The following is a 14356-nucleotide window of genomic DNA, read 5'->3' on the forward strand; positions in this document are numbered from 1 at the left end:
AGGGGCTCTTGGAAGGTTTTGCCTGCTTTCCTCTAGACAGACAGACAGACACATTTGCCTGCTTTCCTCTAGATAGACAGACAGACGCGCACACACACACACGAGGGGCTCTTGGAAGGTTTTGCCTGCTTTCCTCTAGACAGACAGACAGACACATTTGCCTGCTTTCCTCTAGACAGACAGACACAGACACACACACACACACACACACACACACATATGAGGGGCTCTTGGAAGGTTTTGCCTGCTTTCCTCTAGACAGACAGACACAGACACACACACACGGGGCTCTTGGAAGGTTTTGCCTGCTTTCCTCTAGACACACACACACACACACACATACGAGGGGCTCTTGGAAGGTTTTGCCTGCTTTCCTCTAGACCTGACCCCATGTGTTTTCCCTGTGCTGACTTTGCTCTGTATCCTTTCACTGTAATCAACCATAGTTTTGAGTCATTTGCTGAGTCCTGTGAGTCCCTCTAGTGAATCACCAAATCTGAGGGTGGTCTTGGGAACCCCAATCAGTGACCTTAAAAACAAAGGCAATATAACCAAAACTGTAGTGCCTAAATCAATTCTGTTATTCTATATACTGATCAGCCTGTATCTGAAATAGCACATTTAGAGCTTGGCGTCACAAAACTATAGTTGAAGAAGCAGCACAGATGTTCTGCCTAAACAGGACAAATTTAGGGAGACGGATTTTCCGCAAATATTTGAGAGGCAGCAAGAATCAACTTAGTAAGCAAGGCTCAGGATAAAACCTAAGATCAAAATTAAAGAGAACATTCTCCCCTTAGCATAAGAAAGAACTTCTGAATAATGAGAGTTAAATAAAAATGCAATTGTCCACCTGAGAAAACAAGGAGTTTCCTCACCCTGAAGTACTAAAGCAGAAGTTGGGTGGTCACCTTTCAATGATGGTTAAGAAAGAATTTTTTGCTGGCTGAGAGGTTAGAGCACGTGACCTCTCTTGGCCACTTCATCTTTAGGGTTAATGGCACGTCAGTGAATGATCAAACGTACTCACTATGCACACAGCACTGGGTCAAGCCCCAGTCAAGAAATCTAGCCATCCAGTCTTAAAAGCTTGCCCTTCAAAAGTCACAGTCAATAAAAGAGTTCAAAACTCAGTACTGGGGTGCAACCTCAAAAATGACACAATGATCTTGGTTCATTTTCCAAGGCAAACCATTCAACATCACCGTAATCCAAGTCTATGTCCCAACCACTGATGCCAAAGAAGCTAAAGTTAACCGGTTCTGTGAAGACCTACAACACCTTCTAGAACTAACACCAAAAAAAAAAAAAAAGATGTCCTTTTCATCACAGGAGATTGGAATGCAAAAGTAGGAAATCAAGAGACATCCGGAATAACAGGCAACTTTGGCCTTGGAGTACAAAAATGAAGCTGGGAAAGGCTAACAGAGTTTTGTCAAGAAAACACAACAATCACAGCAAATACTCTTTCACAACAACCTTAGAGACAACTCTACACGTAGAACGTAATCGATCTGATTTTGATACTGACCATCAATATCAGATCGATTACGTTCTTGCAGCCTAAGGAGGAGAAGTTCTACATGGTCGGCAGAAACAAGACCTGGAGCTGACTGTGGCTCAGAACTAGAGTTCCTTATTGCAAAATTCAGGCTTAAATTAAAGAAAGTAAGGAAAATCACTATGTATTCAGGTACGACCTAAATCAAATCTCATATGATTAATTATACAGTGGAGGTGATGAACAGATTCAAGGGATTAGGTCTGGTAGACAGAGTGCCTGAAGAACTATGGACAGAGGTTCATAACACTGTACAGGAGGCAGTGATCAGAGCCATCCCAAAGAAAAAGAATGGAAGTAGGCAAATGGTTATCTGAGGCTTTACAAATAGCTGAGGAAAGAAGAGACGTGAAACGCAAGGGAGAAAGGCAAAGATATACCCAACTGAATGCAGAGTTCCAGAGGATAGCAAGCAGAGATAAGAAAGCCTCATTCAATGAACAATGAATGCAAAGAAATACAGGAAAACAATAAAATGGGAAAGACTAGAGAGCTCTTCAAGAAAACTGGAGATATTAAGGGAGCATTTCATGCAAGGATGGGCGTGAGAAAGGACAGAAACAGTAAGGACCTAATAGAATCAAGAGATTGAGAAGTGGCAAGAATGTACAGAACTATACAAGAAAGGTCTTCATGACCCAGATAACCATGATTGTGTGGTAAGTCACCTAGAGCCAGAACTCCTGGAATTCGAAGTCAAGTGGGCCTTAGGAAGCATCACTATGAACAAAGCTAGTGGAGGTGATAGAATTACAGCTGAGCTATTTCAAATCCTAAAAGATGATGCTGTTAAAGTGCTGTACTCAATATGCCAGCAAATTTGGAAAGCTCAGCAGTGGCCATAGAACTGGTAAGGTCAGTTTTAATTCCAATTCCCAAAAAAGGTAATGTCAAGGAATGGTCAAACTACTGCACAACTGCACTCATTTCACCTGTAAGCAAGGGTATGCTCAAAAATCCTTCAAGCTAGGTTTCAGCAGTACATAAACTGAGAACTTCTAGATGTACAAGTTGATTCAGAAAGGGCAGAGGAACCATAGATCCAATTGCCAACATCTGCTAGATCATGGAGGAGAAAGCAATAACACCACTCCAGTACTCTTGCCTGGAGAATCCCAGGGACGGAGGAGCCTGGTGGGCTGAGGTCTATGGGGTCGCACAGAGTCGGACACGACTGAAGCGACTTAGCAGCAGCAGCAACTAGATCATGGAGAAAGCAAGGGAATTCCAAGAAAAACATCTACTACTGCTTCACTGACTACGTTAAAGCCTTTGTGTGGATCACAACAAACTGTGGGAAATTCTTAAAGAGATAGGAATACCAAACCACCTCACTTGCCTCCTGAGAAACCTGTATGCAGGTCAAGAAGCAACAGTTAGAACTGGATATACAACAATGGACTGGCTCAAAACAGGGAAAGGGTACGTCAAGGCTGTATATTGTCACTCTGCTTATTTAACTTACATGCAGAGTACATCATGTGCAATACTGGGTTGGATGAATCACAAGCTATAATCAAAATTGCCGGAAAAAATATCAACAACCTCAGATAAGCAGATAATACCACTCTAATGGCAGAAAGTGAAGAGGAACTAAAGAGCTGCTTGATATGGGTGAAAGAGGAGAGTTTCAAAGCTGGCTTAAAATTCAACGTTCAAAAAACTAATATCCTAGTATCCAGTCCCATCACTTGATGGCAATTAGAAGGGGAGAAAGTGGGCTTCCCTCATAGCTCAGTTGGAAAAGAATCCGCCTGCAATGTAGGAGACCTGGGTTCGATCCCTGGGTCCGATCCCTGGGTCGGAAAGATTCCCTGGAGAAGGGATAGGCTACCCACTCCAGTATTCTTGGGCTTCCCTTGTGGCTCAGCTGGTAAAGAATCTGCCTGCAACACGGGGAGACCTGGGTTCGATCCCTGGGTCAGGAAGATCCCCTGGAGATGGGAAAGGCTACCCATGCCAGTATTCTGGCCTGGAGAATTCCATGGACTGTATAGTCCATGGGGTCGCAAAGAGTCAGACATGACTGAGTGACTTTCACTTCACTTTACTTCAACTGGAAGTAGTGATAGAGTTTATTTTCTTAGGCTCCAAAATCACTAGGATGGTGACTGCAGCCATGATGCTTGCTGCTTGGAAAGAAAGCTATCACAAACCTAGACAGTGTATTAAAAAGCAGAGACATCACTTTGCCAACAAAGGTCTGTAGAGTTAAAGCTATGGTTTTTCCAGTAGTCATGAACGGATGTGAGAGTTGGACCATAAAGAAGGCTAAGCACCAAAGAATTGATGCTTTTGAATTGTGGTGCTAGAGAAGATTCCTGAGGGTCCCTTGGACAGCAAGGAGATCAAACCAGTCAATCCTAAAGGAAATCAACCCTGAATATTCATTGGAAGGACTTATGCTAAAGGCGAAGCTCCAACACTGGCCACCTGATGCAAAGAACCGCCTCATGGAAAAGATCCTGATGCTGGGAAAGACCAAAGGCAAAAGAAGGGGGTGGCAGAGGATGAGATGGTTAGATGGCATCACTGACTCAATAGACATGAATTTGAGCAAAAACTCCAGGAGACAGTGGAGAAGAGAGGAGCCTGGTGTGCTGCAGTCTATGGGGTCACAAAGAGTCAGGCGTGACTTAGCCACTAAACAATAAGAAAAACAGAATTGTGTGATTTCAAAACAGTGAGAAATAAGTTGGTTGAAATGGTAAAACAGACCTAAATCAGAGCAAGCTAAGAAAGCCGGCAGAACAGTTTGGATTTTATACCACAGGAAAGAGTAAGTTATCCAAAGGATGAATGAAATAAAACAGAATTTAATTTATGGGTGGGCAAGGTTCCCTTCATTCATCCCAGCTCTTTCTTCTGCTTACCTCCACAGGCAGTAATTCAGTTGACTTGTTAAAAGCACTTGGGGTCCACTGTTTAGAGATACTGACTTTGACATTGCTAAATGTTTTTCTTGACGCATGGAGCAACGAGTAACTACAAAAGAAAGAGGAAATATAGCTGAATGCATAAAAAAGAAAACACATTCGATAAAATCACAGATGTATTGCCACGTTTTATCCCATTTTAGAATTCTTCTTTTAAAAAAGAAAGAGTACTGCTTTATAAGAACTATCCATTCAAATAGCCTCCGCTAAACAAAGAAGCAATTAACTTGTCTTCTTCCATATAAACCCCCATGTTCACTTGTAACAGGTCCCTGGACCCAGAAGATGGAGATGTGACGGATCCCAACCCCTTAAAATCATGGTTGCAGCTCCATAAGGTCAAGTCTTTAGCAACCTCTGGCCACTCCCTACACTAGCCATTCAATAGCTTTCTCCTTGAGGCCTGTCTTTTCCTCAACCCCTCACAAGTGGATTTCCTGTAAAGCAAGTATCTAAAATTACCTACCAACTCTTATATAATTAGAAAACCATTTTCCTAGTTTCTGCCTTGAAAAAAAAATTATCATGTGTGGTGCCTTCAATAAACATTAATAATAAATAAAATCTATTCAGAAGAAATAATCAAAATACTGAGGCACAGAATTTGTGAATACTGTGCCCCTAACACCAAAAAGTCTGGCTGACGTCATCAACAGACCACTACCAAGAGCTACCAAGTGCCCTTGAATCAGACACGGTCGATTCTTCGGCATGCTGACTGGTCGGGCTCTCATAAGAGTAACCAAAGTTCCTCACAGAGGCCTCCAACCATCTCTACTGCTCAATGAGGCACACAGCCCTCCCTGGAAATGCACATCCTTTGCTTTCAAGCTCCTGGTTTTAACAATTAAAGGACTTTATATCAGATCAAGGTTCCTCAATCATAGCGGTACTGACATTTTGTGTTAGTTGCTCAGTTATGTCTGACTCTTCGTGACCCCATGGACTGTAGCCTGCCAGGCTCCTCTGTCCATGGGATTCTCCAGCAAAGAATGCTGGAGGGGGTAGCCATTCCCTTCTCCAGGGGCTCTTCTCAACCCAGGGATCAAACCTGCAGCTCCTGCCTCGCACGCAGATTCTTCACCATCTGTGCCACCAGGGAAGCTGTACTGACATTTTGGGCTCCCCAAGTTCTCTACCATGGGGGGCTGTCCCAGGCACAGTAAGATGTTTAGTAGCATCCCTGGTCTCTACCTATTAGATACAAGCAGCACCCATTCCCCCAGCGTGACAACTAAAAATGTCTTCAAACATTGCCAAATACAGGCGAGAATGGAGAATCACAATATTAGAGCTATCACACAGAACAGCAGACCATTAGTGAGGCCAATCTTGCCATGCAATAAACAGCTCCTTCAAAAGGAAAACAAGAACAACAACAAGAGCAGAGCTTCAGAGGCCCACTTACCTGAAGAAGGTGAGCAGGAACACGACCATGTGATGATGGCTGAACCGGGAGAGCAGAGCTTCTCTTTGAAAAATATTTGGCCAGGCCATGTTCCTCCTGACCTTCCTTCTCACCGTGACCTTAAAGTCTGGAGAGTGAATGGTTTACATCATTTCTTCTTTCTGGAAAGACAAAACACAGAATTAACATTACTCATAATAGGCATATTATCCAAAAATGGAATTATTTAGATTTAACACTATATAATCAGGCCTTGGGGGAAAAAAAAAAATCACACAGATTAGTTGACACCAGAAAACCAGATTGATGATTATGTTTTATAGCTATTAGCCAGTCTTTTAAAAAGAAATCCTGGACAAAAGATTACGTCCTAACAGGATGAATTCTCACACAGGCTGACAGGAAAATCACTAATTCAGACCCAAAAATGAGCAAAGGAAATGAATAGACAACTCAGAAGAAATGAAACAGCTATTAAACTTATCAAACAAAAGTTCTAATCTCATTAGAACATAAGAAATGCCGATCATGGTAATAAAAAAAAGTTTGCACAGTTAAAAAGACTGCTCAATGTAGCTCAAGATCTAAAGATCCTAAACTCTCATACACTGCTGACAGAAGTGAAAATTAACACATTTTACAGGAAGCTGATCTGGCCGTGTTCATCAAGAGCTGCTGACAAAAAAAAAAAAAAGAATTCAACTGTCAGGGATCTATTCCTAAAGAAATACAAGATACAGCCAACTCTATACAAAAGGAAGTTTTCACAAAAAGTCATTTCTTCTTATGTGAAGAAACAAAATCTGTATCAGTCATAAAGGAACAGGGGAATGAAACAGCGCCACTCTGCCACCTCTTTCCACTATTTCCTTTCACCTCTCCTCTGCCCTCTCAGAAAGTCTCATCCACGCTATGACGTCCAACAATAATAAAGCATAAAGTAAGCATCCAAACTTAATGTCTCCAGTTATGAGTCTGCAGTAACAACCTAAGCATGTAATAAGATGGGAACAATTAAACAAATTACAGTGGCTGAATTACATCTGGCTGAATATTTTATCATTTCATCATTTGACATGATGATTACGACTTTTTTTTTTTGGCTGTGTTGGGTCTTCACTGTGACTTGCAAGCTCTCTCTAGTTGGGGCCAGTAGGCTGAGTTGCTCCAAGGCACGTAGGTTCTCAGTTTCCCAACCAAGGATCGAACCTACATCCCCTGCACTGGAAGGCAATTAAGACTTCTTCATAACATGAGAAAATGTCAGGTGAAAAAAGTAGCATATGACATATAAATGTAATCAACCGAACTCTGCTGCTGCTGCTGCTAAGTCGCTTTAGTCGTGTCTGACTCTGTGCGACCCCATAGATGGCAACCCACCAGGCTCTGCCGTCCCTGGGATTTTCCAGGCAAGAACACCGGAGTGGGTTGCCATTTCCTTCTCCAATGCATGAAAGTGAAAGTGAAGTCGCCCAGTCGTGTCTGACTCTTCGAGACCCCATGGACTGCAGTCTACCAGGCTCCTGTGTCCATGGGATCTTCCAGGCAAGAGTACTGGAGTGGGTTGCCATTGCCTTCTCCAAACCGAACTCTAGGTTTAAATAATATTTACAAGTAAATAAGGAATATATAGCTCTTTCTGGGTAGCAGGAATATAGGTAGTTTTAGTTCTATATACTTCCCTAAAAGTTCTACAATAAACATGTATCTTACTGTAGAAAATATCCACAGGATTGGAAAAGTTCTGCCTTATCTGCACAGTAGGAAAAAATAAAATTAACAAAATATCTTGTGTTTTAAACATAAAATATCTTGTATTATAAACAATCAAGGTAGGAGATAAACTCAAGAGCTCCCAACACTAAAGTCAATTTATCACAGGACTTTGCACAAGGCTGTGTTCCCTGTACCTGTTATTTATAATCTTGTTCTCTACTATAATTTATACTACCTCTTGGCAGGCAAACTGAAAATCTTAAATGTTGAAGAGACCCAGTTGAAAGGCCATTCTTAAAACCTTGCAATTAAAAAGTACAAAGCTGAGGTGGTTAAAATTATATAAACACGACAGCTGATTCACCAACTGGCTGTGAGCCTTGGGACTAGTCAGTCGCTCTGATTCACAGATACGTCATTTATAAAATGGCCTGTCTCTTCTGAGAGTTATGAGACCACAATAAACAACATATGCAAGGTATTAAGAGAATTATTTTGGTCACTGATTTGCCAATGGCTAATCCCATAACTGGAAGATGCAGCTAATTTCATATACTCATTCTCCTTGAAAAATGTTAACAAAATTATGAGCCGAGTAAGGCTATAAATTTCCACTCACAAAAATGTAAGTGAACTTTCTGTCTATAAATTCCAGGAAGTGACAAACCCAAGAGCTACTAGTGTTACTGCTAAATTTACCTCCATCCGCCAAATTGAATGTGACGCCCAAGTGAAACAACTCCAAGCTCCAACTATTCTTTACAAATCCTACTTCTTTGAACTGAAGACATTCACAACTCAAAACGCTGGACTGAATACTTCAGAAAAGGGTGTGGGTTACAAAATTCTATAATTAATCAGGTAAGAAAATAATTTCAAAAATATATGCTCCAACAGACCTCGATTACGTTGCTTCAGCAATAATGGCTGAGGATTTCAGGGCTGTAAGCAACAATAATGGTTTTAAATGACTACCATCTGGAAAGAATCCTGGTGTGGGTTGCCATTTCCTTCTCCAAGGGATCTTTCCCACCCAGGGATCAAACCCAGGTCTCCTGCATTGCAAGTAGGCTCCTGCATTGCAAGTAGGCTCCCGCATTGCAGGCGGATTCTTTCGGTACTGAGCCACCTGGGAAGCCCAGTGGTCTTAAATGACTACTAAGATGTTTGAGACTACCTAGATTTAGTTCCTAAACAAACCACTAAAGCCATTTAAAATGAATATTATTACAACACCTGGTCCTAGGTAATTACAATCACTAATAATACCTTGTACTTATATGCCCTACATCATAGAAGTGATATCTGATCATCTGTGAGCTCTGGGGCCCTTGGGAAGCACAGAGTTTTTTTTACCAAGTCTGAGTCCATCAAGCACATTCTATTTTTACACTATTTTCTTTCTGGCTCTTAGTATAGATTGAACAAATCTAACATTTTTCAAGTGTATGTAAGTGTTGTTATAATCAATAAAACCAAAATTCATTTTAAGTGTTTCTAAATTAATAGAAGCTGGTCATTTAGTATTTTCTTAATCCATGAGTACTGAATATACAAATGTCATGGGAGAATAAGAATGATCTTTAAAAAAATTAAACATATAAGAAGGTAGGTCCTTGCCATCAGAAAGAACCATCAGGGGACTTCTCCGGTGGTCCAGTGGTTAAGACTTTGCTTCCCAATGCAGGGGATGTTGGTTTGATCCCTGGTCAGGGAGCTAAGACCCCACAGGCCTCCTGGGCCAAAAAACCAAAACATAAAACAAAAGCAGTATTGTAATGAATTTAATAAAGACTTAAAAAAAAAAAAGAAAGAACCATCAAGCCCTGTTCTGTAATACTTCTCAAAGAAAGATCGAGATCACTAAGTCATTTGATTTGTCAGGAAGCTTTCTGGAGACCCACAGGATCTTCCACACAAGGTACTTCCCAGAATGGGATACTCCATATCGTGTGATCCAGGCTGAATGAAAGATGGCTTCACTTGTGACACGTCCAGGCAGAGCTGGCAATCTCCCCCTTATGAACACTGCCTTGGAAAATAAGACATTCCACAAATTTCACGTTCCACACATATTTAGAATCCATTCCAACTCAAATATAATAAGAATTAAAGTTTTCTTGGGGGGGAAACAGATTGCAAAGAGGAAAGGCAGTAAAAAAGGCAGAGAAGGTGATCACTTGTCACCTCCATCTCATCAGACCCAACCTTGCCCAGCCACCCCACCCCACTGCGGGAAGGAAATGCTCTCTGGAAATGGACAAAAGTGGTTAATCAAGTTCTGTATATCAGGACCCTGTTTTGCAAGTTCCTGCCTTTCTTACTTATCCTGGTGGACTCCTGCCTGCCCCTAGATAACACCACTTCCCCCGGGGTCTTTCAAGGAGAAGCAATCTTACTTCTCACAACCACTTTTCCTCCTGGCGAAAGGCCAGCTTCTCTGAAGCTCCTGGGCCTTGCTGCCCACTGCCTGTCCCAGCTCTTGTCCCCTGCTCTCTCACTGTCCCCCGTTCTGTCTCTTGTCAACACCCAAGGGGATAACCCCTCAGTCTCCTGGCCTCTTCCCCACCAATCTTTTCTTCTATTGCACAAGAAAAACCCACTCCGTGGTCAAAACCCAGCCAGTTTCCAGTAGACAGTAAGTGCATCAACCAGTCAGCGCTAAGTGCATCCCGTATTCTCCAGGCAAGAAAGCTGGAGTGGGTTGTCATTTCCTTCTCCAGAGGATCTTCCTGACCCAGGGATCGAACCTGGGTCTCCCACAGCGCAGGCAGATTCTTTACTGTCTGAGCCATGTCTGCCCTTTCACCTCCCAAACTGGATTTCAAACATACAACTTTCCTTCCTTCCAGAAAACTGCTTACTTCAAACTCTCCACTCGAACAGTCATTTTGCCTCGGCAAGCTCCCAACTCGGTCACCTCCCCAAGTTGTTTTCATCCATGACCCTCCTCCTCTTCTTCCCCAACTTAGAATCTAGGCTTATCTGCCTTATGAGCCTTTTTTCCTTGCTTGCCTCTGGCCTCCTCCTCTGCGCCTAAGTGGTGGAGTTTTGCCAGAGAAAAATCACACTAGCAGGCTGGTTTTGCTTTTCAGACTCAAAACCACAAACCTCAAAGGGCATGCAACACTGCCCAGCAAGTCTCCACTTCCCTAATGACCTGCTTTCTCAGCCTCTAAGATAACCATTTACACGGCTCTCTCTTAGCTTCCAACCTCTGTCTCGCCGTCATCTGGTACCACGGCTTTCTGCCAACGACTCCCAGAGCACCAGCTCTAACCTGGACCCTCCAGGGCTCCAACACGACAGCCAACTGACCACTTGGCCATCCTTGGAGCTACAACACAATTCTTCACTGTCTCCCTCTAAACCTGTCCCGCACCAGCACTGTCCTCAGAAGAAGGTACCACCAAGGCAAACAGCACAAAGCCCGCATTTCTCCCTACCTCTCAGCTTCTGCATCCTACCCATTGCTAAATCCATCCTTTTCACCTCCGAAGTTCATCCCCAATCCATCCTCTTCTATCCATCCCCACGCCGCTACCAAAATCAACCACCCATCTCTTCCATCAAGTCTAATACAACAGCCTCCTGCAAGGTTTCACTATTTTACATCTAGCATGCACATACACACACACGCCTTCCTGTAATTTTTCTCTCTTCTCAAATTGTTCCTTACCACAGATGTAGTTGGTAAAGAATCCGCCTGCAATGCAGGAGACTCAGTTCGATTCCTGGGTTGGGAAGATCCGCTGTTAACATTGTCACTGACTCACCTACTTGGGTGTTCCAAGAATTGAATTAAAATTGTGCATGAATGCAACAAGAAAAAAAAAAAAAAAAAACAGAAGGAACAGGCTCCCCACTCCAATATTCTTGGGCTTCCCTTGTGGCTCAGCTGGTAAAGAATCTGCCTGCAATGCAGGAGACCTGGGTTTAATCCCTGGGTTGGGAAGATCCCCTGGAGAAGGGAAAGGCTACCCACTACAGTATTCTGGCCTAGAGAATTCCATGGACTGTATAGTCTATTGGTTCACAAAGAGTCAAACACGAGTGAGCAACTTTTTCTCATTCACAGATGTAAAATACTTATCACTTTTCTAGAAAATTCTCTCAGCTCATTCTAGCATTCCCCAAACCACATTCTTCCTACCTATTCTGAACATATTCCAAAGACAATAGTTTTCAAGATAGAAATCTTTCCCTCTCCAAGACAAAGGACTTACAGCCAAGTCAAAGGTCATTGCTGTGACATTTCCTTATCACTGGTGAACAAGACAAATCAGAGCCTGAGACAATGACTAATACACACTGCCGCCGCCGCTGCTGCTGAGTCGCTTCAGGCGTGTCCAACTCTGTGCGACCCCAGAGACGGCAGCCCACCAGGCTCCCCCGTCCCTGGGATTCTCCAGGCAAGAACACTGGAGTGGTTTGCCATGTCTTTCTCCAATGCACGAAAGTGAAAAGTGAAAGGGAAGTCGCTCAGTCGTGTCTGACTCTTAGCGACTCCACGGACTGCAGCCTACCAGGCTCCTCTGTCCATGAGATTTTCCAGGCAAGAGTACTGGAGTCAGTAACAATTCACCACACTGATTTTGAGCTTCTAAAAATATCCTCTTGTGGTTATTTTCTGATGCAGAGACTGAAATCAAAGATTAACAGGACTTCCCTGGTGGAGCAGTGGATAAGAATACACCTGCCAATGCAGGGGACATGGGTTTGATCCCCAGTCCAGCAAGATTCCATATGCAGAGGAGTAACTAAGCCCATGTGTCACAGCTACTGACGCCCAAGCGCCTAGAGCCTGTGCTTGGCAAAAAGTGAAGCCATTATAAGAAGCAGCCTGTGCACCGCAAACAGAGAGTGGCCCTTCATCACTGCAACTAGAGAGAAGCCCCGCCTCCCCCCATCAGGGCAACTAGAGAAAGCCTGCAGGCAGCAAGGAAGACCCAGCACAACCAAAGATAATAAAAAGAGATTAAGAGAAGACTGTCATGGCCCACACAATAGCATGAAAGTTCCAGCTAGAATCCAAGACCCTCGACTTCACACCTTTGAGTCTCAATTTCCTCATTAAGGATTTACATGAGATCATTTTAAAAGAGTTCTAAGTATAGTGCCTGCCATACAGCAAACATTCAACAATGGAAAAAAATAATAATTCAGGCATCGAAACACTGAAGAAAGCTGTTCTAGCTGGAACTTTCATGCTGTGTGTGGGCCATCTGCAGTCCAGATGACAGCCTTCTCCTAATCTTTATTATTAATTATGATTTTTGATTGCTCTGGGTCTTCCTTGCTGCGTGCAGGCTTTCTCTAGCTGCCATGATGGGGGGGGGGGGGGGCGGGGGGGCGGGGCCGGCCCACTCTCTACTTGCGGTGCACAGGCTTCTCCTTGTAATGGCTTCACTTTTGCCGAACACAGGCTCTAGGCGCTTGAGCTTCAGTAGTTGTGGCACATGGGCTTAGTTGCTCCTCTGCTTATGGCCATTAAGAGACTTTGCTGACCCCACGAACCCCCTATAATCATTTCTGTAAATTATCAGGAGATCGCCTAATTTCTGGAAACACCAAAAGCCCTGCAGGCACATTCCCAAAATTCCGTCAAAAGTGAGACCAAACAGACCACATTCGGCAAAGAAGAATATCGAGTTAATCACGAAAAAGCAACCAGATCAAATTCCTGACTGAGACCACGGATGTTGCCAAAAAGCAAAATCCAGTTATTCCACTAAGACTCTGCTCCTTCTCTGGCCTCCATACATCCTTTCCAAAAGCCTCCTCGCCCTACCTGTGAGCGATCCTTTCACCTGGTCTAGACGAGGAGCCCTTTACTTGCACGAGCGCCGCCGCGCTGGCTGCGGGCCAGGCTCTCCCCAGAGGCCCTCCAATCCTCCCGCCCCGCTCCGCTGCGGTCCTCGCCGGCCTCGCCAGGTTCCGGAGCCCCTGGGCGCCGAGAAGCCAGGCCCAGCGTGGAGGGAACTAGCGGCGGCCGTCTGGCCTGCCGCGCCACACCCACCGGCGGCCCCCGTCTGCCTATCCGCCCCGGCCCCTTGAAGCCCCCCCGGACCGCCCTCGCCTGCGGCGCCCCCACCCCTGCCCCAAGCCAGGTTCCCGCCCTTCTGGACGTGGGCCGTACGCACCGCCGCTCGCCCGAGACCCGCAGGAGTCGGCACGTTCCCGGCCGGCCACTCTGCTTGCCCCGCTCGCTCAGCCTCGCCCGCAACCCAGCCACTCCCGCCGCCACCTCACCCGGGCCGCCGCGGCCAGGGTTTCCGGGCGCTCACGTGACGCGCGGGTGCCCGCGGCATGCTGGGAGTTGTAGTCCGACCGCGGTCTTTACCTGCGGGCAGCAGGGGAGGGAACAGAGACAGGAGCGGAGAAAGTTAACTTCCGGCCGCCAAGCAAGGCCTGGGTGAACCCGGCGGGTCTGAGTGGGGGCGGACGGACGGTCATCGGCCAGGACTCTTAGAGAAAGAGGCAGGGACGAAGAGAGAAGTTACAATATGCGAAGAAATGATGTATAGATGATCTTTTTTCAAAAAAACTTTATTCTGTATTTTGTTTTGAGACTCACACTCTGTGCCACTGACCTGCCATGAGAGCGTAAGATTTAGATTTTTTAAATAAATATTTTTTAAATGCAGTTGCTGATAAAGACAGGGCTACTAGTCTGTTGGTATCATTCACTGTTGTACATTGCATCCCCAGTCACTCAAACAATAAATGAAAATG

At 44.5% G+C, this 14356-nt stretch overlaps 1 protein-coding gene across 2 annotated transcripts in view; it reads right to left on the bottom strand.

The window, feature by feature from the left end:
- Positions 1-13910, bottom strand: part of SLC37A3 (solute carrier family 37 member 3) — a 57215-nt gene extending 43305 nt beyond the window's left edge. For both annotated transcript variants that reach the window (XM_040259996.1, XM_040259995.1), the window contains exons 1-3: positions 13765-13910; positions 5906-6066; positions 4435-4546 (exon numbers count right to left, since the gene is read on the bottom strand). In XM_040259996.1, coding sequence (XP_040115930.1) covers positions 4435-4546; positions 5906-5994 — 201 coding nt within the window. In that variant the 5' untranslated portion in view covers positions 5995-6066; positions 13765-13910. The remainder of the gene's footprint in view (positions 1-4434; positions 4547-5905; positions 6067-13764) is intronic.
- Between the last annotated feature and the right edge of the window lie 446 nt (positions 13911-14356).

This window comes from Oryx dammah, unplaced genomic scaffold, assembly GCF_014754425.2.
Source record: "Oryx dammah isolate SB20612 unplaced genomic scaffold, SCBI_Odam_1.1 HiC_scaffold_18, whole genome shotgun sequence".
NCBI classification, from domain to species: domain Eukaryota; kingdom Metazoa; phylum Chordata; class Mammalia; order Artiodactyla; family Bovidae; genus Oryx; species Oryx dammah.